We start from the raw sequence: 27,688 nt of genomic DNA, 5'->3' as shown, positions 1-27,688 counted from the left end.
TCGCTCGGTGGCTGGTATGAGACACTTGTTGCACACAGCAGTAAGCTAGATTGATATTACAATATCATATTAATTAAAAGCTGGATGACTTGTGCTGCTAAATGGCATGCAGTTAATTTTAAATATATATAGTATTGTGGAGAAAATGCTGTATTACTGTTTCTACAAATAAAGATTTTTCGGTCCCACTTTATATTAAGTGGCCTTAACTACTATGTACTTACATCCAAAAATAAGTACAATGTACTTATTGGGTTCATATTGAATTGCAAAACACTTTTTCTGCTATTGAGGTGGGGTACGGGTAAGGTTAGGGAAAGCTTTGGTGGTATTGGTAGGTTTAAGGGTAGGGATAAGTTGTAAGGGATGGGTCAACAGTGTAATTATAAATGTAATTACAGAAATTAATTACAGATGTAATTACTGTACATGCAGGTGTTTTTAAAATATAAGCACAATTTAAAAACATGTATGTACACAATAATTGCATTGTATCAAATGGTTAATTGAAATGTAAGTACATATTAGTTAAGGCCACTTAATATAAAGTGGGTCCGATTTTTCTGATAATGCTATGTTGTTAATCACTTGACAAAATAGCATTGTCTCTGAGGCATATGATACAAACATGTTACTCACAGTAAATCAAGAAAACAATAAGACTAACCATGTTGAACTATTTAACAATGATTAGTTTTCTGTCAATAAAGGTATCCTTTTTACCAGCTTTGCTTTGGTATTTAATAAATGCATATAATGGTAATTAAATGCTTGTGAGCTGTGTTAAAGGCAATTAGATTAAGACAATTAAAATATCCAAAATCCACTAAAATAATGTTATATTTTGTTGTCTTGTGTACTTTTACATTACCCCAAATGCTTCCATCTATGTTTAAATTCAGAGAAACAGCAATTTTAAATAGGGATGTCCAGATCCGATCACATGATTGGAATCGGACGTTACCTCCCGATCAGGACTCGGATATATATGTATTAGGGGTGCAACGGTTCTCAGTAAAAAATCAAACCGTACGGTTCTCCACTTACGGTTCGGTACGCACTTGCACCGCGGTCCATCTCGAATGACGATGCATCTATTGGTTAATATGGTTTGTTTAAAATAGCAACGTGGAAAACAGACAGACAGAGTTCAAATAATGTATGTTTCAGTCGATCGATGCGCAAAACGTTACAACAACGATAATCAGAAAGCATGGATTAAACAGTCACTCTTTGTAAACTGTTAACTGCGAGTGCCGTCTGCTCTAATGTCCAGTCATTTACCCCGTCATCACCCGGGTGTTGATACAGGTGAGACCTGAACAGCACACGTTGCTGTCTGTGTTTAAACTAACTCATTTAAGCCTTGCTGATTTAAACCTTCAAGAACAAGACGCGAAAGAGAACTCACACGCGCTGTGAGAAGATTTGTGTGCGCTCATCCGAAGCGCGCACACGCTTATTCCAGTCAGCGCGCAAATACTGAGTTCTCTTTCAAGTCTTGCGCTTCAGCGGACAAATTCATACAAAAATTATGTCAACATGCCCGTCTTAGCGAGTATCCTAGCAAACATAGTCGGTTATGTCTTAAGTGAACGTATATTAGTCGAGAAAGACAGCGCATGTGTAAGAGTATATGTACTGGATCGTGCATGTCTTATAGGGAAAAAAACTATTCCTGCTGCCTGTTTTTAATGTTAAATCAAACAACAAATAACAAAGAAATCACTCACTGCTCTTGACTGAATAGTTTTTGTAACTTCAATAATGATTAATCTTTATTTATTTTATACAGTAAAGATAATATGCAGTGTTATTTTATATTTGATTACTTTATCCATTTTCTGTACTTGAAAACTACTGTTAGATACCTGAAAAACCTGAAAAGCACTGTTCCTGGATCCTGGATCTGTTTTTTCGCTCTTCTTTATCTTTTTCATGTATTATAGAAGTATCGGATCGGGACTCGGTATCGGTAGATACTCAAAATCAAATGACTCGGACTCGGACTCGAGGGCAAAAAAACGTGATCGGGACATCCCTAATTTTAACCAGTGTAACGGCCCGTGTCATTGTGTCGCCTTTCAATTATGTCATATTTGTGCTGCCCTCGTTTTATTAGACAGGTGAGCAACCTTTTGGTGAAAATTCTTTCAAAAGCATCTCAGATGTATCAGCGGTTAATTAAGTAGATTAGATGAAATTTAATCATTTAATCAATTTAACCTCCTCTGCTGCTCCCCTTGAATCTGGACTCCCTCAGGGCTCCATTTTGGCACCATCGCTCTTTTCTCTCTATTTGCTTTTTTTAGGTTCTCTGGGTAATCTATCTGCTTTAAATTTAAACTGTGTACATAATCTTGGTGTTTTCTTAGATAGCCGGCTAACATTAGAAAAACATGTATCCACTGTCGTTGCTTCGAGCTTTTTTCAGCTTTGCTTACTTTTTGAAATAAAGCATTTTTTGGTAACACTTTACATTAAGGTTCCCTTTGTAAAGGGTTTATAAAGGTGTTTGTTAATGAGTAATAAGTCATTTACAAATGCATTATAAATCATTAGTAATGCAGTTATAACTGCATGAATAAAAAGGGCGACTTTAATGCAATACCTGCCAAATAGTGAGCCGTTTTTAACTCACGTTATAAATGAATGTATTTATTAACACTTATGCCTGGTTTATTTTATGATGCAGCAAAAATTGACTATCATAATTAGACTGAAGGGTGTTGTATTTGTGCTTTTCTTATTAATATCTCATGACTGCCACTTTCTTACTATGTTGCTTACCAGAGGTTTCTGTCTTATATGATACTCTCCAAAAAGGTCATGATGCCTATCCACAGCAGTGTATAAAAACTGATTTGTGGAATAGCTTGCCATCTTGCCATCTTAGAGCAGCTCCTTTCTTATCAGTTTATAAATCTCTTCTTAAAACATGTTTGTTTTATCTTAGCCTTTAATACTTGTTAGGGCCAGTGTTGGGCACGTTACTTTAAAAAAGTAATTAGTTATAGTTACTAGTTACTTCTCACAAATAGTAACGGAGTTAGTAACTGAGTTACATCATTATAAAAGTAACTAATTACCAGGGAAAGTAACTATTGCGTTACTTTAAAAAACAAATATATGTCAAATAACTTGAATGCCCCCAATATTAAATATAAGTCTAAGAATAAATGATTATTGAACCGACTCGTGACTCATGATCCGCTCTTGCTTATGAAATGTATCTGTACTGTACTATACGTGTTGGTAGCCACTAAAGAAAATGTAGTTTCATATTTATGTTTAAATAGTCCTATGTTATGTTTTAAATTAATTTACTTGATTATGAAAAGTGAACAGCATGAGTAAGATGCATCATAAGATGCGCAATATATCGGGAGACATGGAGTGGGTCAGACATGATTTTATACACTTCATTAAGTTTTGTTTGGTAGAAAGCCTTTCTTTAAAGTGAATTTCGTTTTGTAAAAATTGTATCTTAATTTTAATCAATGTTTCATTAACCAATTGCCTGGATTTAATAAATAAGAAGCAAATATAGCAGACTATATAATCATGGCAGGCGCGGGCGCGATCACTGGCGCGTGAACTGGAGCGCGTCTTACAGGCTAGATAACCGAAACTCAGCGTATAGGCTGCTTGCCTCACAGACAAGAGAAATATATATATATAGAAAGCTTGAAATATCTAAAAACGAAAAGAAATAGGCTACTCTGATTATGTAGCCAACATTCTCTCTCTATGCGCGTCCAGTATATATGCGGAGATGATGAGAGTCAACAATGTCAACTTCATCTTCGCAGCCGACACTGATTAAGAAAACATTACTTTATTAATAAACAATTAAAATGTCTCCTTGCTGTTTTTTGTCATATTCATAATCATTACTTTTGCCGGTTCATTATGGCAATAAGCTTTATGCGTGCGCTTGAGTGCATATATAACATAAACGCTCATTATAGTTTGTTCTCTCCAGTATGTAAGAAATTAAATTAAAATGTGATTAGTCAACTAATGGCTTAAATGAATAACTACTAGTCGACTAGAAAAACTTATTTCACATATTTTCGATCCAGCATGTCACGGGTATTCTGCTTTGAGCTCGCGCTCAGCTCGCATGCTCACACACACACACACACACACAGAGAGAGAGAGAGAGAGCATCGAACATTATTATCAGTTTAAAATTAGCCTATATTTGTGTAGGCTATGACTAACCGCAGCACACACCAGAGAAAAATCTTTGCAGGTCCTATATGGCTGAGAGAGAGGGCTACTCGGATGAAAACTGCTTCAGTGAGCTCAATAGTAACGCGGCATTTTTTTGCCAGTAACGGTAACGGCGTTGTAACGGGAGAAAAAGTAATTCGTTTGATTACTCGTTACTGAAAAAGTAACGGCGTTAGTAACGCCGTTTATTTATAACGCCGTTATTCCCATCACTGGTTAGGGCCCAAGCCAATGGAATGGTGAAATGAAAATTTGCACACACATTGGAATCTGTGGCCATTAGGACGCCGCAGAGGCTGGTACCCGTGCGTGGCAGGGGGGCTCGACAGCGCCCCCTTGAACAAAGTCCGAAAACTTGGTCCATATATTAAACACACTTGCACGTATTAGTATGAAACTTGGTACATATATAGACCTCAACAGGAAGTCAGCTATTTTGGTTTGAATGTTAATTTTTTGAAAAAAAAAAAAAAACAGGCTATGAATTTTATACTACTACTCCTACAGGGTTTATACAATTTATACCAAACTTTTTTAACTTAGTGCTAACACATTGAAGTTGTTAAATTGCAACAACAGATGTTGGATATCTCAAACGGTTTGGCCGTGGCGAGGCAACGAATTTATGGCAAGGAAAGGGAAACAAAGTGTTATAACTTCTGCGTACATTAATTGATTTTGAGGAATCTTCGGCTGTGTCTTTGTTGTACAAGGCTGATCACATGGATGTGACTATTGTGAATCAAAGTTATAGCGCCACCAACTGGCAGCAGGAAATGTGTTACTTTCAGCATGCTTTGAGATCACCGTCATATTTTTACTCAATTTGCTTCAAACTTCATTTGAATAATATCAAACATGGCAGATGTAGACCTTTGAAAAGAATCGTGATATCTCAAACACAGTTACCTTGGCAATGCATCAAACTTTAATATTCATTTTGGATGCTTTTGAGACTCTTAGCATGCTTCAAATTGTTTGAAACTCCACACACACATCAGGATTGTTATCCAGTAGACATGGGCAAAGCCTTAGAAACAGGCAGGGAAGAGGGGCTGTATAGCGCCACCTTATAGTGCAGTAAATGTGGTGTGAATTTGACATAGTCCTTTGATGTTTAACCGTTTTAAATGCCTATTGCCCACTGTGCACAGTTGCCCTGAAGCCACCGGGGTGACGGTGCCACCAGCTTGGGCCCGCCATCGCTGCTCGCAGCTATATTTAATTATTGCTTTTGTTATGTTTTATTATTATTTTTATCATTATTATTGTTGTTTTTGTTTATTTCACTCATGTACAGCACTTTGGTCAGTCCTGTGGCTGTATTAAAGGTGCTTTAAAAATAAATAAACTTAAACCATCGGATTTTTTAAAAAATATCTTAATTTGTGTAAGGTCTTACGGGTGTGGAATGACATGAGGGTGAGTAATTAATGACAGAATTTTCATTTTTGGGTGAACTAACCCTTTAATTAGTATTTAATTTAGGTATTAATACATGATTATACATGTACTGTCATTGTAAAGTGACTGTATCTCATCAGGATTGTGTGTCTTTGTTTTTCAGGTGGCAGCAACTCTCAATAATCTGGTTGTGCTATATGGGAAACGAGGCAAGCATAAGGACGCCGAACCACTGTGTAAACAAGCCCTGGACATTCGAGAGAAGGTCAGTGAAATTCTTGTCACCACATCATCCCTCCTTAAAACTGCAGGTTCATCCACACATAAACGTCATATCGAGCCTTCAGTATTCATGAGAAATGTTACACTGAACACTAGCAGAGGGTGTTCAGTGTAAAATCAGAAACAATTCCTCAAAATTCATTGTGCCATGAAACACTTAATAACTTAAAGAAGCAAGTCAATAATAAGCACAAAAAGACTATACTATTTCATTTAATGATTTTAAATAGCACTTATGTTTCTGGTCACCGGTTCAATAACACAATTATGTTTTGTTGTTTGTAACTAAACTCTGTCTGGTTGAGCCAGACAAACCCGCAAATGAAACCTAGTGGCATTGAGTGTAAGAACAGTGGATTCAGCTTTTCACTTAGAATGAATAGCCTCAAATTGTATAAAATACAGTAATGATACAATTATACAAGAAAATCAAATCAAATAAGTATTAATAATTATTAGGACCTTGACATGAAGCAGAAATATTGATGTAAGTGAGAAAAATTTAACATGTCAGAAGAAAGAGAGCGCAGAGTGATGCAAGAAACAGGAAACTAGGCAATTAGCACTCAATTATACAGTTTACAGTCATTATACACAGACCACATGAATGAATGTCTCTCTGATGTCTTACAGGTGTTGGGGAAGGATCATCCTGATGTGGCGAAGCAGTTGAATAATCTGGCACTGTTGTGTCTGAATCAGGGCAAGTACGAGGAGAGTGAGTGTTATTACCGCAGAGCTCTGAAGATCTATGAATGCAGACTCAGTCCAGATGACCTCAACGTGGTCAAAACCAAGAACAACCTGGTTAGTTTGTCAAACCGCTTTTCTGTTGGAAAATAGTGTGAGGTTCTGTAGACCACAATAAACAAAACACTTGATAAGTGACCCTCTGAATTAATTAACCCTCATTATGTAAAACCATATAAAAGAGGAATATATCATTATTTCCACTAAAACTTGTCTTGTTTCTGTGGAGTTGAACTCTCAGTTGTGACGATTTGTGGGTTCTTAAACTCAAGACTGTAGTTCTTTATTCTATATTTGTTCTTTTATCAGCCATTGGTTGTTCTCCACCCTCATGCACAACGAGATCTTCGTACCTGTCGAATCATCAGCCATACTCACATTTATTCCATTCAGTCTTCATAAAATGTCAGCAGTGAAATAGTCCTCTATTCTTTGCAGGCGATGTGTTTTCTGAAACAAGACAAAAAAAAAGAAGCCGAGATTCTTTACAAAGAGATTCTGACCTGTGCTCATGAGAAGGAGTTTGGATTAGTAAATGGTGAGCTTTATTTTTTTGTTTGTTTAATATTTGTGCCATTTTGCTTTTATTTGATCGATCAGTAAAGTAGAAACAGGAGTACGGCCCACACAATGTTGAGAAGGTGTGTTCAGAATAATCTGACAATGACGCTGCTGTAGATTAGTGTAAAGTCTGTAATGAGACGTGAGTTCATGGGACAGGAAAATGAAACAGTGAGTGTTTTTTCTTTCTTTTCTTTAAATTTACTTCATCTTTGCAATTATTAAACAGATTAGTAGATTAGTATTGAGGGGACACATGGCCAACCTGAGACAAATCTAATAAAAGACAATAAAGTGCTTTCTGAGAAAGTGAGGCTTTCTTTAATAAAATATTTTAAATCAAGCTAAGATGTGAAGACTACAAGCATTATAAGATGTGGATGTTTGCAATGTTATTTGCTTATGTTACATTTACATTCCTTTTGAAAGATGGCCCAATCATGTGGCTTTAATGGGTAATGATGTTACTTGTGTCTGTTTCCAGCTGAAAACAAACCCATCTGGATGTATGCTGAGGAAAGAGAGGAGGTGAGCAAGGTGTGTGTTGTGGATGAAATTAGTGTTTGTGTTTCTCCCTGACTGCACACTGTGTCATTCAAACTGTCTGTCTGCTGATATTCAGGAGAAACACAGAGGCAACACAGCGTATGAAGAATATGCAAGCTGGGACAAAGCCAGAAAAGTCAACAGGTAACACATCACAAACCTTGTTCCTGATTCCTTAGTAATTTTTTGTTGTCATAAACCAGACAGACACATCTAGTAATGATCACAAATCACCAGATAAGACATTGCCACAGAGTCCAGAATTGCCATGTTTTTAACCAGACATGAATGGGTCGAAAATGTCATGACACCCCCAAATCTAAAGAAATAAAACAAGAAATATTATCCTGGAGAAAGAAAATTAAGCCTATTAATTTCCCCCCCCCTGAGATTTGTTTAATATTTTTCTTCATAAGTTGTTCTCTTGTTTTCATATCCCTCCTCACTGGATGTGTTATTTTGTCTGCAGTCCGGTCATAAATGTGACGCTGAGGAATCTAGCCGTTTTGTACCGCAAACAGGGCAAGATGAAGGCAGCAGACATGCTGGAGGAATGTGCCAAAAGATCCCACAAACAGGTACAGAACAAACCTCACTTGTCATTTGTCTGCCTGTCAGTTCTCTCATGCCTTTTCCTGCTGCTTAATTTTTGGAGATGTTTTTGCAGCTCATTCCAGCCTCTGTTACGTGTGTTGGTAGAGAGATGAGGCAGATACGGATTTCCACAATTACAAGTAATCTTTAATGAACAAAAGGCAAGGAGAACCAAACATACACGCTGTACAACATTCAGAACGGACAAGGAGTGCAGGGAGTGAGTGCCATATAAAGGGAGTGATGATAATCAAGTCCAGGTGCAGGTGATGAGTGATGATGAGGAGTTGACGAGGGAAGTGAGTGCAGGTGACGAAACAGGAGGATCATGGGATATGGAGTCCAGGGGAACAAGGGATCTGTAACAGTACCTCCCCCTCCCGGTAGGCGCGTCCTCGCGCCGTAGATGTAACAACCGGGAGGGGGGTGGGCGCCCTGGAGACCTCAAGCCGGAGCAGGGGGAGGAGCAGACTGGAGTGGAGGTCTCCAGGGCAGGTCCAAAAGTCATGGCGGGTCAGGGGCCGAGGGCGGCCATGGCGGGTCAGGAGCCGAGGGCGGCCATGGCGGGTCAGGAGCCGAGGGCGGCCATGGCGGGTCAGGAGCCGTGGGCGGCCTTGGCGGGTCAGGAGCCGTGGGCGGCCATGGCGGGTCAGGAGCCGTGGGCGGCCATGGCGGGTCAGGAGCCGTAGCCTTCATGCCGTCAAGCCCAGTCGGCGCTGAAGGACCGGCGGGAGATGGCGGAACCCAAGGCTCCGCCGACCGAAGCGCAGCCGGGGCTCCAGAAGGTCGCAGTAGGAGACAGGCGACAGACAACAAAACGAACACCGGGGGGAGTGAGGAGGCCAACTGAAACCGAGGGACGGAGTGACGGAGCGGAGACGGAGGAGTGCAGTCCAGAGGGGAGGGCAGGCTGACGAGTGACCAAGGTGTGAATGGAGGCAGGATGGAGACTGGTGATACTGGTGGACTGATGGGCAACGGTGGAGCAGAGGGAGGTTGGAGCCGGGGTGAAGGTAATCGCCCAGAGGTCCGAGGTGGAGATCTGGGCGAGGGGGCTTGAGGTGGAGGTTCAGTGTAGCAACACATGGGAGGAGGCGGGAGAGGGAGGCAGGGAGGGAAAACAGTCTTTGGGCAGGAGGGTTCAAAAACACAGTTCATAGTAGGAGCGGCTGGCTCGGCGGCGGCTGGAGCGGCTGGCTCTGGAGAGACTGGAGCGGCTGGCTCTGGAGCTGAGGGCTCGGCGGCGGCGGCTGGAGCTGAGGGCTCGGCGGCTGAGACTGGAGATGCGGTCAAATAAGCAAGCTCAGCGAACTCCTCCACATACCTCTCCAGCGAACGACCCACCTGTAAGAGCCCGATGAGGCGATCGCCGGCTGTGAAGGAGCTTTGAGGCCTGGGAGAAGCAGGAGCCAAGGAGCCGGGGAAAGTTTCCATCTTTTTCTTTTTTGTGGAAAATCCGGTCGGTTTAAGGTCCGTTCTTCTGTTACGTGTGTTGGTAGAGAGATGAGGCAGATACGGATTTCCACAATTACAAGTAATCTTTAATGAACAAAAGGCAAGGAGAACCAAACATACACGCTGTACAACATTCAGAACGGACAAGGAGTGCAGGGAGTGAGTGCCATATAAAGGGAGTGATGATAATCAAGTCCAGGTGCAGGTGATGAGTGATGATGAGGAGCTGACGAGGGAAGTGAGTGCAGGTGACGAAACAGGAGGATCATGGGATATGGAGTCCAGGGGAACAAGGGATCTGTAACAGCCTCATTCAGTGCAGCATTAATAAAGCTCAACCCATTTCATTAGCATTATCATCTCTTAGTTTACACTGATCATATCACACAAGATGCTTTTATTTATTTATTTTAGTATGTTTTGATCTTTATATGTGTATGTTTGCATGTGTCAGGGTCTCACAAGAATACGCCCAGATCAGTTTTTAACCCAAAATCCAAAAAAGAAATGAGAACTTAGGCCTATGTTTTGAATAATAATAATAATACAAAAAAAGCTGGTTTTAGGCCCATTAAACTGTTAGCTTTTATTAGTTTTATCAGCATTAATTAAAGGCAGTACAGCAGATCCTGCCATAATATATGAATATCTTACAATTATATTTTTATTCAAATTACAATGATGATCTAGCTCTGCCCATCAATGTCTGGTTGGGCCACTCAAGTTTTAAATAAAGACACACAGAATTCAACGTCTTCAGTGGCGCAGCAGTAGCGAGTATGGCTCGCAGACCTGGCTTTTAACGGTGATCGAGCTTGCATTTATTTTCAGTAAAAATGAAAAGTAATGTTCTAAAAGTGGAAATAAACTGCAAAGAAGTGTTTAATAATATTAAAAAGTGTTTATCGGGCATGGCGTAAATATAATCATTTACACTCTATGATATTATTGCATCCTGTAAAACAAATAGTGATGTGCAAATAGTATCTGCCAATATAAAGTATAGGTAGCATCTAATTACTACACTTATTGCAAAGAACTGATACTTTTACATGGTGTAAATAGAATCTATCGCTTATTTCACCTAGTGTAAATAGAATATCACTATAAAATGCTGCTTTTGTCACTTAGTGTAAATAGCATCTATCGCTAAGAAAATATGCTAGCCGCTGCCTTAAAATTATGTCAGTGTTCTTTAAAATAGGCTTCATTTTCATTATGCCAATCTTATCTCCATCTTGTTTTGTGCTCATTTTGTGTTGAAATATGAGACGATCTAGACCGGTTTAGTAAGGGTTCTCTCCAAAATCATTTGAATATGTATATTGCAGATTTTGTCATGGCCGATGAGGCAAACTGTGAAAAAGTTTCTGAGTGATTCTGGTTCGGAAAAGTGTTTCACTGGACTCTTGATCAGACACAGAGACATTTAACAAAACACAGTGTTTGTGCATCAGGCCTGATGAAAAGCTTTAATGATGAGTCACAGAAGCTGATTTCACTGTATTATAAAACTGAATGTAATTTAATTTCAGTTTAGGTCCCATGAATGCAAATAACAATGCTGGTCCATTGTTTCCTCTCACACTTTCAGCTCACATTCATTTGTTGTTTTGTGTCTCTCTCTTTATGTTTTTTCTTATATTCAGAGTCTGAGCAGCTGACGTCTGAAAGACAGTTGAGTTCCAGTAATGTGGATCTGTACAACAGTTAAAATCCACACCAAACTGCTACACTGTCAACCAACCTTCTAATGCAGATCAAACTACATGCATGATCAAATCAGTCAGCTCATTGCTTTAATAACTCTCTCAACATCGGCCATGTCCTGTGCTGTATTGCTGTATTGTTCTGACTTCCTTGCTGATTTAAATTGACTCCATTTTTCAAGTGATCACTGCATTTAGACTGCAATTCTGATTTAGAATTGTTAGATTTTACTGTATTTGGCTGAGCAGTCTTTTGGGGTGGCTCGCCAATGTATTCGATTTCTCCAATACTGTACATAAAATAAGTAAGCTTTACCAGAGTTCTTGTGGGAAGAAGAATTTATTGAAGGTAGTAGTGTAGCACAGTTCTTCAGCATCGATGTCAGTGTGTCGGCCTTCAAAAGATCTAAACCCAAAGTTCTGTCTGTGGGACAGAACTTTATACATGAAGACAACAAGGGCTACAAACAATAGAAAGCTGTTAGGACCTCCCACAGGAGATCGATCTACCCTGCAATCTATTGTGACCAATGCTGTTACTTTGTCATTCACACCCATCAGTTTCTGTGGGCCATACATCTGTATAGGCTAGGACTTGCATAGACTAGTCGAGTAGTCGAGAGATCAACTACTTCAAACACTAGTTGGTGCTGTCGAAACAATCGACGATACTCGAGTGTGCATTAACCATAAATGAATTTTTAAAAAGAGAGATATGTCACAATATTGTAGATCTTTCCATTTTAAACCAAAAAGCGGAGCCAATGGATATCACACAAGAAGCAACGTGCAAGCTTTGCGCAAGAGTTATGACGGTGAATGCTTGGTCGGTAGGCTATTCGAAGTGAAAGTAAAAAGTAACGGAGCTGCCTGACGCTGCATTAACGGATCATATTCTCTCAGAGATGAATTTCAACATAATATGCTGATAACGGTATTTCTGTCATGACAACTCTCTTACACAGCAAAATCCCCAGAGTTAAATCAACTCTGCTCAGAGAACATATGGTCCCTCTCTACAAAGAGTTAAAATAACACTGAAGCAGAGTTAAAGTAAATGAGATAATATGCTGTTTGTGGAGTTGTTTAATCAGATCTTGAGAGATTTAATATCTTTTATCTTCAGTTGATTTCATCTAAGGCTGTGGCTGGAAGTAATTTGAAGTTATTGTGTTTCTCTTCAGTGATTATGCTTGTTAACAGCAGGTGTTCATCACTAATGCTCAATCATGACTTAATTAATCACTTAATTATCTCATTAACTTTAACTAGCTTCAGTGTTACTTTAACATTATATAGAGGGGGACCATATGTAATCTGAGCAGAGTTGATTTAACTCTGGGGATTTTGCTGTGTAGTGTTTGGTATTTGTTTTTGTTTTTTTGTTTTTTTACCCAATGTGGGTATGATGTATAAAATTGCACAATATATTATATTTTTCTGTGAAAAATACCTGTATTTCTATGGCTCGAAATAAAGTAATCAATCAACACGCAACATATAGAGCGTTTTATGAAGGGGAGACAATGTGGGGCTAGTTGTCCGTGTTTCATCAGAAATGCCCCATGAGTAGTTAAGAGGACTCCTAAATCACTAAGACCAAATCACAAACAATCCAAATCCGCCCAAAGACACTGTACACCATTGAGGCAGTAGCGATAAAGCCTTAGGTGCTCAACTTTTTCTTCATAAATGCAATACATTTTGATTTTTAGATCTGAATCTACGATGAGATGCCAAAAATAAATCTTTGACAAATAAATAAATTTATTATAAATTTATTATAAATATATTAAATATCGATTACCTGTGGCAGTGGTTTTCACGAGTTCACATTTACAAATGATTGAATAGAGTAAAAAAATATACAATAAGCATATTTGGTGTGTTGTCCATAGGGATTGGGGGCTCCGAGCTTGGAATTTAGCCCAAATCCAAAGTTCTCCCCATATCCCCTGCCGAGAGTGAGGAACGGGGTGGAGGAGGGATGCAACTGTCGAAGTAACCATAAGCGAGTCGGCTCTCGTCTGTGTATATATTCATCCTCTCGAGCTGATTAGATAGACCTTTGAATGTGTTCCTCCCAAACTTTGTTTATAAAACATAATTTGTCGCTTGCATTTTGCATTCTCTTGAGATGCAGACATCCAAGTGGCGGTGACAATTAATTGTATAGTTTAATTCTCTGTTTAGTTTCTTAACTCTTTGTTGATATCAGACATTAACAGTAAGTTCTTTTATCACGTCTTCTAAGAGGTTGAAATCATCAACATCATCATGTTTCACTCCACTGAGGTCTTTTTCAGAGAAGATCAGTACATCTGAGAGCTGCTGTGTGAAACTCTTTAAACTCTGAGCCTTTCATCGGACAGACCGTAAAATATGCTTATTTACTCGTTTACCCTATTTTATCATTTGTAAGTGTGAACTCATGAAAACAACTGCTACAGGTAATCAGACATTGATCATGCCTTTTTATTATGATAGGACAGTGAGTAGGCAGGAAGCAAAGTGGAGGAGAGAAAGGGGGGAGCCAGAACAGAACTCGGGTCACCAGAGCTGCCCACAAAGGCTATCGGCGCAGACGCAAACTTGACCGCAATGTTTTATTCTCCATCATACATTTTGCCTGTACATAAATTAATCTTTGTTATGTCATCGCAGATTAAAATCTATAAATCAAAATATTTATTGCATTTATGATTAATAAGTTTCAGCACCCGGGGATCACCTATTTGCCTCAGTGCATACAGTGTCTTTGGGTGGATTGCTGAGGCGGATTGCTGCCAACAGCCATTTTAGGATTGTTTAGTTTGTGATTTTGGTGATTAGTGACTTAGAAGTTCTCTTGACTACTCCTGACTTTTCACAGATTTAGGATCTAGGTGAAATTTAATGTTTGACATTTGAGTGAGCGTCATAAAATTTAATCACAGATGTTATGTTTGTAACTTTTTAACTTACTCAAAGGTTCAGGTGTTATTGAACTATTGTGCTACCATTGTGTTAGAAAGATCACTATAATGTATAAGTGCTGTGATAAGGGAAAGAGAAATTCTCTTTTAATAAAAATACACCATCTTCTGTGCCTGGACTGAGATGAGACACATTTAGACATCTACAGTCATCATAAAAACCTCAACAATGGTGATAATCAACTAAATATTCAGATAAACTGGGGCATCTTAAACATCTTAAGGCTAAAAGTAGCTCCTAAACTTGCCAATTTCAAACAAAACTCTGAAAAATAATGGGCGTGTCAGTCCTAAATTTAGTACTCCTACATTTTTGCTACTCCTACATTTTTTCACAAAGCATTTTAGCATTAAAACTTGCTAGGTACTCATGAGGACTCCTAAGTCACTAGGACCAAATCACAAACAATCATAAAATGGCTGTTGCCGGCAATCCGCCTCAGCAATCCACCCAAAGACACTGTACACCATTGAGGCAATAGGCGATAGAGCCTTGAGTGCTGAACCTTTCTTCATAAATGCAATACATATTTTGATTTATAGATTTTAATCTGCAGTGACATAACATAAAATGTTCATGTATGTACAGGAAAAATACATTGAATGATGGATAATAAAACATTACGGTCAAGTTGAAAATAATATCCTATCGCAGTCACCGATAGCCTTGTGGGCAGCTCAGATGAGCCGAGTTTGAGTTCCGGCTCGTGGACCTTTCCTAATCCGGTCCCCCTTTCTCTCTCCCACTTCGCTTCCTGTCTACTCACTGTCCTATCATAATAAAATGGCAAAAACACCATAAATAAATCTTTGAACATAAATAAATAAATAAGAATATAATGTCCGATTACCTGTGGCGGTTGTTTTCATGAGTTCACACTTACAAATGATCAAATAGAGCAAACAAGTAAAATAAGTGTATTTCAGGCTCTCAGCTTGAAATTTAGCCCAAACCAAAGTACTCCCCTGTATCCTGGGAATAGCCGAGAGTGAGGTGTCTGGGTGGAGGGATGCAGAAAACTGTTGAGGTAACTAGGTGAGTCGGCTATTTATATGTATATATATATATATATATGCCTCCTCTTGAGCTGATTAGATAGACCATTTGAACGTGCTCCTCCCGAACTTTGTTAATAAAACATCATTTGTCGCTTGACTTCTGCAATCTCTCCCAAGTTGCAGACATGTAAGAAACTGACAATTAGCTGAACGTATGCTAATTTAATAAGTGACACTTAACCTACATTTTAAAATCTTTATATGAATATGACAACATTTTTATTTTGAATTATTTATTTGAATATGGCAACATGATAACACATTCTACAATATCCCCTATCAGCCAATCACTGTTGGCAGAGTTAGTAAGGGTGTTGACATCATCCATAGCAACGAGGTCAACCCCGCCCTTTCTCTTAGCTTAAGACTTCTGTCTATTCCTTAGTAAAAGTTGGTCTCAGCAGCTTTGTAAATAGGTTTTATGAGAAAGCTCTTACCTATGAACTTTTATTGCTGTTTAGGAGAACTCTTAGTGGTAAGATAAGATACATGTACATCCACGAGCCATGGCTTTCTCAGAACCTTTATTCATAAATATGTGAACTCACTTTACACAGATACATATGATCCAGTCATGGGACCTTCAAGATGATAACATATATCGAACAGATATGACCTTATTCCAATAAAGCACATGACATTGGGGAAACTATAATGATACAGTATCCAGTAGGTACTTTGGATCCAAAAGATAATATATGCCTTTATTGCTCCCGGAAGGAGTTGATGCTTTGCAAAAAAGAAAAGTAAAAAAAAAGTAATACTAAGAAATAAAACCATAATTACAATACATTTAAAAACAAATTACAAGTCCCATAAGATACTTTTAAAATGTCTGTATAAAAGTAAATGTAAATATGTTAATGCAATAATATGATAGTAATGAAAGCTATAATCAGTCTGATATTTGATAGGCTTATCTACTGTTTCTTTCCAGTGATTGGCTGATAGGGGAGAGGTCTCTGTCAGTGATTTATTCATAGAAATATTGTAGAACAAGGTATCATGTTGCCATATTCAAATAAATATTTTAAAATTAAAATGTTATTAAAAAAGATTTTAAAATCAAAATGTTGTTCAGAAAATTGTCAGCCTCTTACATGTCTGCATCTTGAGAGATTGCAGACTTCAAGTGACAAATGATGTTTTATAAATAAAGTTCAAACTGCACCTTCAAATGTCTAATCAGCTCAAGAGGAGGCATATATACACACACCTACTGTAGTTACCTCAACAGTTTTCTGCACCCCTCTGCCACCCTGACTCCTCACTCTCGGCTGGTTCCTATTCCCAGGATACAGGGAAGTACTCTGGGTTTGGGCTAAATTTTGAGCTCGGAGCCTTTCCTCCTTTCCTATATTTTTGCAGTTTTTGCCTTTTTTTTCATTATGATAGGATAGTGAGTAGACAGGAAGCAAAGTGGAGGAGAGAAAGGGGGGAGCCGGAACTGAACTCGGGTCACCTGAGCTGCCCACAAAGGCTATCGGCGCCGATGATAGGATATTGTTTTCAACTTGACCACAGTTTTATTCTCCATCATTCAGTACACTTTGCTTGTACATAAACTAAACTTTGGCATGGCGGATTAAAATCTATAAATCAAAATATTTATTGCATTTATGATGAATAAGTTTCAGCACCCGAGGATCACTTATTTGCCTCAGTGCATACAGTGTCTTTGGGTGGATTGCTGAGGCGGATTGCTGCCAACAGCCATTTTAGGATTGTTTAGTTTGTGATTTGGTCTTAGTGACTTAGAAGTTCTCTTGACTACTCCTGACTTTTCACAGATTTAGGAGCTAGGTGAAATTTAATGTTTATGACATTTGAGTGAGCATCATAAAATTTAATCACAGATGTTATGTTTGTAACTTTTTAACTTACTCAAAGGTTGAGGTGTTATTGAACTGTTGTGCAGCATTGTGGTAGAAAGTTCACTATAATGTTTAAGTGTTGTTATAAGGGAAAGAGAAATTATCTTTCTTTATCTTTTATTAAAAAATACACTATCTTTTGTGCCCGGACTGAGATGAGACACATTTAGATATCTATAGTCGTCATACAAACCTCAACAATGGTGATAATCAACAAAATATTCAGATAAACTGGGGCCGTGTAACAAAGCGGGACTGAGGCAGAGATCCATTTGCTGCTTTATTAAGAATGTCGTAGTCATACAGGCAGGGTCAATCAGGATCAGACGAGAACAGCAAGGGACAGGCAGAATCGTAATCAGGAAACAGGCAATGGTCAGGACAGGCGGATATCATTCACAGAACAGTATAACAGGCAAGGGTCAGGACAGGCAGCAACGGGTCAAGAACGGGTAACAGACAGGAACAGTAGCAACAGGCAGACAGGATATAAACGCTCGGAAATGACACACAAGGTAATCAAGACTTCGCCAACTGGTGGTGTGAGTGTGAGTCCTTTATAGTCCAGGTAATGCGTATCAGCTGGGTGTGGTGATTAGTGTGGAGTGTGCATGGCTGTATGTGCCAACAGGTCAAGTCAAGTCAAGTCAAATTTATTTATATAGCGCTTTTTACAATTGGTAATTGTTTCAAAGCAGCTTTACATATTAGGAGCACAGAAAAAAGAGAAATGGTTAAAAATAAGCTGTACAAGCAAGCGTGGTAATATGAACATATACAAGATGGTGCTACATTAAGCCAATGTCGGCTGACTCCCAGGGGTGGAAAAAACCCCCTAGGAGAAAAACCCAGCGTGCTAGCACTGGGAAAAAAGTCCTAGGAGGGAAAAAACCCCTTGGAAGATATAAATAATATATGTAAATGGATATGGAGATCAAAATCTGAATTATACATTTTTATTATAGAGATTAAAAATAGATTATATATAAATATATGTAAGCGGATACGGAGATTTAAAAATCTGAAATTTAGATGCAGCCAGAACTGGATCTGTAGGCCCATTGTCTCCTGGGCTACGTTGTAGTTCGGTCCAGACACAGGTTCTCCATCTGATCTGGATACGGCCTGGATCCAGCACCCGGAAAACCTCAGGATAAGCAGAGAGACAGATATTAGCGTAGATGCCATTCTTATTCTGATGTACAGGTATATCTAGTGTTATAGGAAATGTTCTCGGTTCCGGCCGACCTAATTATTGCAGCGTAACAATCCTTTAACGGATTTGAAAAATGTTAATGTATTGATAATGTGTTATGTGTATGCAAGAGCAAAGAGATGTGTTTTTAGTCTAGATTTAAACTGACAGAGTGTGTCTGCTTCCCGAACAATGCTAGGAAGATTGTTCCAGAGTTTAGGTGCTAAATAGGAAAAGGATCTGCCGCCTTCAGTTGATTTTGATATTCTGGGTATTATCAACTGGCCTGAATTCTGAGATCGCAATAGACGTGAAGGACTATAATGCACCAAGAGCTCGCTTAGATATTGGGGAGCTAAACCATTTAGAGCTTTATAAGTAAGTAGCAAGATTTTAAAGTCTATACGATGTTTAATAGGGAGCCAATGTAATGTTGACAGAACTGGGCTAATATGGTCATACTTTCTGGTTCTAGTAAGAACTCTAGCTGCCGCATTTTGGACCAACTGTAGTCTGTTTAAAAGCCGAGCAGAACAACCACCCAGTAGAGCGTTACAGTAATCTAGTCTTGAGGTCATGAATGCATGAACCAACTGTTCCGCATTTGTCATTGAGAGCATATGTCGTAATTTAGATATATTTTTTAGATGGAAGAAGGCGGTTTTACAGATACTAGAAACATGACTTTCAAATGAAAGATTGGTATTGGTAGGTGATTGGTGGAGTGAGTGCATGTGATTGGCAGGGAGGATTGTGGGAAGTGTAGTCCAGAAACTGACAGGAGCCGACCGTGATCGTGACATAACGCCCCCTCCCAGAAGGCGCGTCCTCACGGCGTAAAAGGAACAGCTAGGGAGGGGGGGGGGGGTGCATTGGAGATGTAAGCAGACGGGAACAGGGTCTCCAATGCAGCCCCAGGAATTCAGGCAGCCACGATGGGTCAGGTGCCACCGGTAACCATGGGGGGTCAGGAGTCTCTGGCGGCCACGGCGGGTCCGATGGCTCAAGCAACCACGGCGGGTCCGATGGCTCAAGCAACCACGGCAGGTCAGGTGGCTTGGGCAGCCACGGCAGGTCAGGTGGCTTGGGTAGCCACGGCAGGTCAGGTGGCTCGGGCAGCCACGGCAGGTCAGGTGGCTCGGGCAGCCACGGCAGGTCCGGTGGCTCGGGCAGCCACGGCACGTCAGGTGGCCATAACAGTTCAAGGGCCATTAATGGCCATGGTTGAGCAAGGACCCCACCCGCAAGCTCCCCACCCTCAGGTATACTGCCCCCCCCCCCAAAAGTTCTTGGGGAGTTCCACGGAGTCCGTAGCGGGTTTGTGGGCAAGGAGTTCGGGTGGCCGTTGGCAGGGCCAGGCGATTGGGTGGTGCCGGCAGGGCAAGACGCCTGAGTGGCGCTGTCAGAGCAAGGAGTTTGGGTGGCGCTGGCAGGGCTGGAAGCTTGGGTGGCGCTGGCAGGGCTGGAAGCTTGGGTGGCGCCGGCAGGGCCAGGAGCTTGGGTGGTGCTGGCAGGGCAAGGAGCTTGGGCGGCGCTGGCAGAGCAAGGAGCTCAGGCGGTGCTGGCAGAGCAAGGAGCTCAGGTGGCGCCGGCAGGGCAAGAAGCACAGGTGGCGCCAGCAGGGCAAGAAGCACAGGTGGCGCCGGCAGGGCAAGAAGCACAGGTGGTGCCGGCAGGGTGAGGAGCACAGGTGGCGCCGGCAGGACAAGACGCTTATGCGGTGCTGGCAGAGCATGACGCTTGGGCGGAGCAGGAGAGACTTCTGGAGTGGTCTCCGGACCCACAGCAGGTTCGAGGAAGGCCTCCGAGCGCCTGAAGAGGGGAAGAAGCCTTCTTCCTCCTCCTCCTCCTCCTCCTCCTCTTCCGTGAGAGAGGCGGTGGCTCTGAGCAAACCCCCTCGGTGGACGCTGCAGCGGGCGCACGGGCTGGAGCAGGCTCTGGAGCAGAGTTACTGACTGGAGCGGATTCTGGAACGGACTCACTGGCTGGAGCGGACTCAACGGCTGGAACGACCCCTTCGTTCACTGACACTGCAGGGGCGGCCATCTTGTCCATCGCGTCCGGAGCGCTTGAGTGCGTTGCGACCAGCGAGTTCACATGTGAAGCGTCCGGCGGGCTTTGAGAGCGAAGCATCCGGCTTGGCTTGAGTGTGGAGCGGCCAGTGGGCTTGAGGGCGAAGCGGCCACCGGGCTTGAGAGCGAAGCGGCCACCGGGCTTGAGTAGCGAAGCGGCCACCGGGCTTGAGAGCGTAGTGGCCGGCAGGCTTGAGGGCGAAGCGGCCACCGGGCTTGAGAGCGAAGCGGCCACCGGGCTTGAGAGCGAAGCGGCCACCGGGCTTGAGTGCGAAACGGGCACCAGGCTTGAGAGCGTAGCGGCCACCGGGCTTGAGTGCGAAGCGGCCACCGGGCTTGAGGGCGAAGCGGCCGGCGGGCTTGAGGGCGAAGCGGCAGGTGGGCTTGAGTGCGAAGTGGCCGGCAGAGGCTTAGGAATGCCAGCCGCTCGTGCTGAAGTCAGCGGTGGATCAGCCACACTGGAACGCAACCCTCTCCGCTCCCAGACAGATCCAGAGATGTGACGTGATTCTGGGCGATCAGCGGCGACGTGACGTGGCTCTGGGAGATCAGCTGAGATGTGACTTGGTTCTGGGAGATCAATGAAGACATGATGTGACGTTGTAGTGGCCGCCATTTTGTGAGTGTTCTTTGATGCGGCAGCCATTACATGATTCACTGCGGTGTCGCATTTCTCCGCAACACCCACAGTAAACAGAGAGCCAACAGTCAATAAAGCATAATCCATAAAGTTACTGAGTGATGAACGCGGTCCTTCTTGACGTAGTTTGTTCTGGAGTGGCTGGTTAACGCCATCACAGAAAAAGTCTATTAATGCACAGTCAGGCAGATCAGAATAGTAAGCAATGTCCAGATATTCACCAATATATTCCTCCAGAGAACGTGTACCCTGCGTACTCCACAACAACAATTGAGCAATGTCCATACCGTTCAAATGCTCTCCGGGCAAGCTGCTGGATCGTGGTTTTGGCGAAGTCTTCTGTAACAAAGCGGGACTGAGGCAGAGATCCATTTGCAAGCTTTATTAAGAATGTCGTAGTCATACAGGCAGGGTCAATCAGGATCAGACGAGAACAGCAAGGGACAGGCAGAATCGTAATCAGGAAACAGGCAATGGTCAGGACAGGCGGATATCATTCACAGAACAGTATAACAGGCAAGGGTCAGGACAGGTAGCAACGGGTCAAGAACGGGTAACAGACAGGAACAGTAACAACAGGCAGACAGGATATAAACGCTCGGAAATGACACACAAGGTAATCAAGACTTCGCCAACTGGTGGTGTGAGTGTGAGTCCTTTATAGTCCAGGTAATGCGTATCAGCTGGGTGTGGTGATTAGTGTGGAGTGTGCAAGGCTGTATGTGGCAACAGGTGATTGGTGGAGTGAGTGCATGTGATTGGCAGGGAGGATTGTGGGAAGTGTAGTCCAGAAACTGACAGGAGCCGACCGTGATCGTGACAGGCCGTATTCACAAAACATCTTAAGGCTAAAAGTAGATCCTAAACTTGCCAATTTAAAACAAAACTCTGAAAAATAATAAGCTGGTCACTCCTACATTTTGTTTCTAAGAGTATTTCACAAAGCATTTTAGCATTAAAACTAGCTCCTAAATATGTGAAAAGTTAGGGGTAGTCATGAGGACTCCTAAGTCACTACGACCAAATCACAAACAATCATAAAATGGCCAGCAATCCGCCTCAGCAATCCACCCAAAGACACTGTACACCATTGAGGCAATAGGCGATAGAGCCTTGAGTGCTGAACCTTTCTTCATAAATGCAATACATATTTTGATTTATAAATTTTAATCTGCCATGACAACATAAAATGTTCATGTATGTACAGTGAAAATGCATTGAATGATGGAGAATAAAACACTGCAGTCAAGCTAAAATAATATCCTATCTTTGTGCCTTGTGGGCAGCTCAGGTGAGCCGAGTTTGAGTTCTGGCTTGTGGACCTTTCCTAATCCCGTTCCCCCTTTCTCTCTCCCACTTTGCTTTCTGTCTACTCACTGTCCTATCATAATAAAATGGCAAAAACACCATAAATAAATCTTTGAACATAAATAAATAAATAAGAATATAATATCCGATTACCCGTGGCGGTTGTTTTTCTGAGTTCACACTTACAAATGATCGAATAGAGTAAAAGAGTAAAATAAGCATATTTCAGGCTCCGAGCTTGAAATTTAGCCCAAACCCAGATACTCCCCTGTATCCTGGAAATAGGAACCATCCAAGTGTGAGGAGTCTGGGTGGCAGAGGGATGCAGAAAACTGTTGAGGTAACCTCTTGAGCTGATTAGATAGACCATTTGAATGTGCTCCTCCGAGCTTTGTTTATAAAACATATTTTATCACTTGAATTCTGCAGTCTCTCTATTTAAATCCCCATATTCAAATCAACACTCCTCAGTGTACAATATGTGTCCACACTAAAAGTAACACTGAAGCAGTGTTAAAGTTAATGAGATAATTAAGTGATTGAGTGATGATTGACCATTAGTGATGAACACCTGCTGTTAACAATCAAAATCATTGAAGAAAAAAGAAACAACAAGAATAGAAAAAAGAGACACAACAACTACAACTTCCACTTATTGCACTAATCAGTCTGACTTTATTTCTGTCATACATCAACAAAAGCTCTTATTGAGAATTAACAGAACTTTAGATATTAATGTTTAAATCCTCAAAAACCGTGACGACCGCCGGCGACCAAAAATAACTATCTTTCTAAAATGTTTAATAAGTTTTGAACCGCTAATCCAATCTGTATGCTTTTAAAGAGGAGATTCTTGGCTTTCCAGTGATATTGCATTTATCTCATTCTGACATTCAGAGGCTCCGTAGTGAGACTGGTTACGTCATCAAAATCTGCAGCATTGATTCGTCAAGGCAATGCATGTGGTTTGTTTCTCTAAGCCAAACAGGAACGATTGTTGATGCCCAGTCCCGCCTCCTATGCCCAGATTGGTTCAAACCATCATCATCTCAACCAATAAACATAGGTTTTGGTCATTTGAACCAAGATACTATCATGTTTTTTTGGAAGTATGAATAAGCGCAAAGTGAAAGTAATTGCGTGCGCGTGTATCTGCGTGTATGAAAACAAACACAAAAATAACAGATTTGAATGAGAACACTTATGTTACAAAGCATGACTTTGACATAAAATTAACCAAAAATGAGGATAAAACAGTTCCACATCAGATAAGTTATTGCAATTTATGTTTTCAAATGTGTCTCTTCGCAGTGAACTGGTGCAATCAAATGTGACACGTTTAGTGAGGAGTACAGCAACAGGACTGCTCTGTTTGGTTGTTATATTATCTAAATACTTATTTTATAGTTTGTGAAGATCATTTACATTATTATTTCAGTTGAACTACTTATATTTCTCTCTCATTTTGTGTGTAAAACTGCACCATTTTTATTTTTGTTGCACAAGACAATTCTCATAATTGTTTTCATTATTTGCAACACTATTTGTTCTTATTCATGTTCAGATTGGAAATATATTTCTAATAAGTCACTTTTTCTTTAGTGTTCTGTTGGATAACATTTTTTGTAACAAATGGCTATAACTTGCTAAGAGATTGTTACATTAAGACAGAATTTCATCTGGAAGTTTAAAACATCCAAATATAACTTTTTAAAAGAAAAAAATCCAAACTTCAGGAGGTTTTGTGTGAGTTTACAGTGAAAAACCCCAGATTTTTGCTGTTTTTTTATTTATTTATTTATTTTTTTATTTTAAATTTTAAAATTGATCCATTCTCTGACAAAATAAATGTAAATTGGGACTTTAAATGTGTCTTGGCTGGTCCCTAGAGCGTACGATCACACTGGTGTGATTAGAATGTTCAGCGCATCACGTGATCAACTGCCAAATTCAAATGTGCTTGTCGGACACGCTCAATGCTTTTCATATCACAAATATGCAGTATTTTCAACCACATAATGTTTATTTTATGTTTCAGACATTTAAATACAGATGCGTACTAGTAAAACAATACATTTAGAGTTTGTAAAATACACACTGATGTCTATAGAAGCAGCAATAACAATCCTTTTCATTATAATTATACACGTTTTATTCATATCAGATACACATTGTGTAAGTAACTTTAAAGTTTACTCTATTCTTCCCCAGTTCACCGACTCACTTAATTTCATGTATTTCAGGAGAAGTGCATGAATTCACATGTAAATCCAACAGATCACTGGCTGCTCCAACTTTGTGTTTGCAAAGCACATTTGTCATGGCCAGAGAAAATATGATCTGAGCTGCATTTCCCAAAAGGCTTGTAAGCCTAAGTTGGTCATAGAGACCATTTGTTGCAATTGTTGTGTTTCTATTTTTTCTGTTCTTGTTGTTTCTCTTTCCTGCAATGATTCTGCTTATTAGCATCAGGTGTCACCACTAACGGTCAACCATCACTTAATTAATCACTTAATTATCTCATTAACTTTAACACTGCTTCAGTGTTACTTTTAAGACCCTGTAGTGTGGACACATATGTACACTGGTTGATCACTCTTGTTTCTGGTATAAAAATAGAGATTTTCAAATATAATTATAAAAACATGTCATATGTATCCATATACTAAAGTCCTTTAAGATAAGATGTCCAATGGTTGATAATCATTAACATTTTAAATCACCTTCCAGCATTAAATAAGGCAGACAAACAATTAAAAAACACGAGACAAGATGATTCAGGTGCAGAAACTCCACCCTCTTAGAACACTTACCAGGAAGCAATTGTCTTATTATTTCTCATTTCTGTCTTATTGACTCTCTTAGTGTCTTGACAAAAGTACAAAAGACTCAGTGGAGAACAAAGAAAAACTTTTTCAAGAAGGATTTTTGAGAAGTTTGTTTCTGAACAGATAACAGATCTTTGTGATCTTTTTGCAACCTCGTTCAGAAAGTGAACGTAAAGTCAGATTTCTGAAGTTTAAACGGTGAAAATGGATTCACTATCTGTAGATGATTTTTCTTGTCCCATGTGTTTTGACATCTTAAAGGATCCTGTTCTTCTATCATGTAATCACAGTTTCTGTAAAGAGTGTCTTCAACAGTTCTGGAGAACCAAGAATACCCAGGAGTGTCCTGTCTGCAGGAGAAGATCCTCAAGAGATGATCCTCCAAATAATCTTGTGTTAAAAAACTTGTGTGAGTCATTCCTGAAGGAGAGAAATGAGAGGCGTTCATCAGGATCTGAGGAGATCTGCAGTTTACACAGTAAGAATCTCAAACTCTTCTGTGTGGAGGACAAACAGCCTGTGTGTTTAGTGTGCTTGACTTCAGAGAAACACGACAATCACACATTCAGACCCATCAGTGAAGTGGTTCCATCATATAAGGTAAGACAGATTTATATCTGGGGATAAAAAATTATATATGTTGTATATCATAAATATACAATTTTCTTTGCAACCGTTTTGGAAATATTATATTTTACATACACAATAATACATAAATCTCTGGTGTCTGGTGCAGGAGGAGCTCAATACAGCACTGAAGTCCTTACAAGAGAAACTGAAACATAATGAAAACATTAAAGGAGAGTTTGAGAAAACATTTCAAAACATCATGGTGAGGATCAATTCTTTTGACATATTTGCAAATTTGATTAGAACATCTGATTTGGGTTGTCTGACATAATTGCATGTTAACTGATTGGAATACAAACACACACACACACACACACACACACACACACACACACACACACACATAGTTGTTTGTGTAACATGATGACCAAGCAGAAGCCTCTGTTAGCTAGCTGCTTCATCAATGAATGGAACTAATGCAGACGCAGCAATCCCATTGGCTTGTGCTGACCTATCACCTTTTCACATTTTGATTTCAATAAATTAGTTTGGGCAACCAAAGGCAATGTGATTAATATTTCTGAGCACTGAGCTGTCGACAACACATTACCTGAATGAAGACATGAGCAAAATGAGAAGTCCATCCATCTATTCTTTATACTGCTTGTCCTATAGCTTGTTGTCCCACTAGTTTATGCCGGCGTCTCAGGCCAACGCAGAGAAACACTGTTGCCAGATGGCTAGTCTACTTTAGGAAAGAGAAATTGTGTTTAACTAATGTAAGTTTATGTTGTTAAACATAAAAATATGTTTCATTTTAAAAAATGTTTAGCAAGTTTTTAATCTCGAGCCTCATTATTGTTAGTCTTCACAGAAACATTGAATGTCCCAAGCTCCACCACCAAATCTCTGAGTTCTTTTTAATACTGTGTGAAAAAATTTTCATTCATACATGCTTGCCATGTTTTAAAGTTTTGTCATAAAAATACTCGATTGACTGATTCTTAAAAGTTTAGTATGTCCTTCCAAATGATATTGCATATTATTAATATCTAATAGTGTTTAGAATGTCAGTATATATCAATCCCAATTCATATCCCTATTGATGTTGATCCTAATAAAAATCTATTTAAAACTGTTTGGCTGATGGGATGTAGATATTTGTGTCTACAGAATAAGACAATTGAGATGATTGAAGTGAATGTGATTTGATTTCAGTCTCAAGTTGATCACAAAGAGCATCAGATTAAACAGCAGTTTGAGAAACTTCATCAGTTTCTCAGAGATGAAGAAGAAGCTACAATCATTGCACTGAGGGAGGAAGAGGAACAGAAGAAGCAGATGATGAAGGAGAAGCTGGAGGAGATGAACAGACACATCTCAGCTCTTTCAGACACAATCAAAGACATGGAGGAGATGATGAAAGACAATGACATCTGCTTTCTGAAGGTCTGATTTCACATCATTGATTGATTGATTGATGATTGATTGAGTTCTTCATGATAAATGGTGTGTTTGTTCTGCAGAAGTTTCCAGTCTCAATGGAAAGGTGAGTGATCTGCTGGTGTCTCTGGTCTCTCTGCTTCTGATCCAAAGCCACTGCATTTCTGACTCCTGAATGTTCCTC

At 40.2% G+C, this 27,688-nt stretch overlaps 1 protein-coding gene and 2 long non-coding RNA genes across 3 annotated transcripts in view; 2 read left to right on the top strand and 1 right to left on the bottom strand.

Annotated features, from left to right (window-relative positions):
* LOC125274281 (kinesin light chain 1-like) overlaps window positions 1-27,688 on the top strand; it is an 89,246-nt gene that overhangs the window by 3,927 nt on the left and 57,631 nt on the right. The window contains exon 4 of the mRNA XM_048200532.1: window positions 27,588-27,610. Coding sequence (XP_048056489.1) covers window positions 27,588-27,610 — 23 coding nt within the window. The remainder of the gene's footprint in view (window positions 1-27,587; window positions 27,611-27,688) is intronic.
* LOC125274288 lies at window positions 7,857-12,497 on the top strand. Its single transcript, XR_007186228.1, has 3 exons — window positions 7,857-7,926; window positions 8,252-8,360; window positions 11,481-12,497. It is a non-coding gene; the product is annotated as an uncharacterized LOC125274288 (long non-coding RNA).
* Window positions 25,360-26,801, bottom strand: LOC125274303. The gene is made up of 3 exons (XR_007186232.1): window positions 26,672-26,801; window positions 26,194-26,266; window positions 25,360-25,911 (listed from the first exon to the last, which is right to left on the bottom strand). It is a non-coding gene; the product is annotated as an uncharacterized LOC125274303 (long non-coding RNA).

This window comes from Megalobrama amblycephala, linkage group LG1 (assembly GCF_018812025.1).
Source record: "Megalobrama amblycephala isolate DHTTF-2021 linkage group LG1, ASM1881202v1, whole genome shotgun sequence".
NCBI classification, from domain to species: Eukaryota; Metazoa; Chordata; class Actinopteri; order Cypriniformes; family Xenocyprididae; genus Megalobrama; species Megalobrama amblycephala.
The sequence above is the reverse complement of the archived record's forward strand: the minus strand, read 5'-3'. Positions and strand labels throughout refer to the sequence as shown.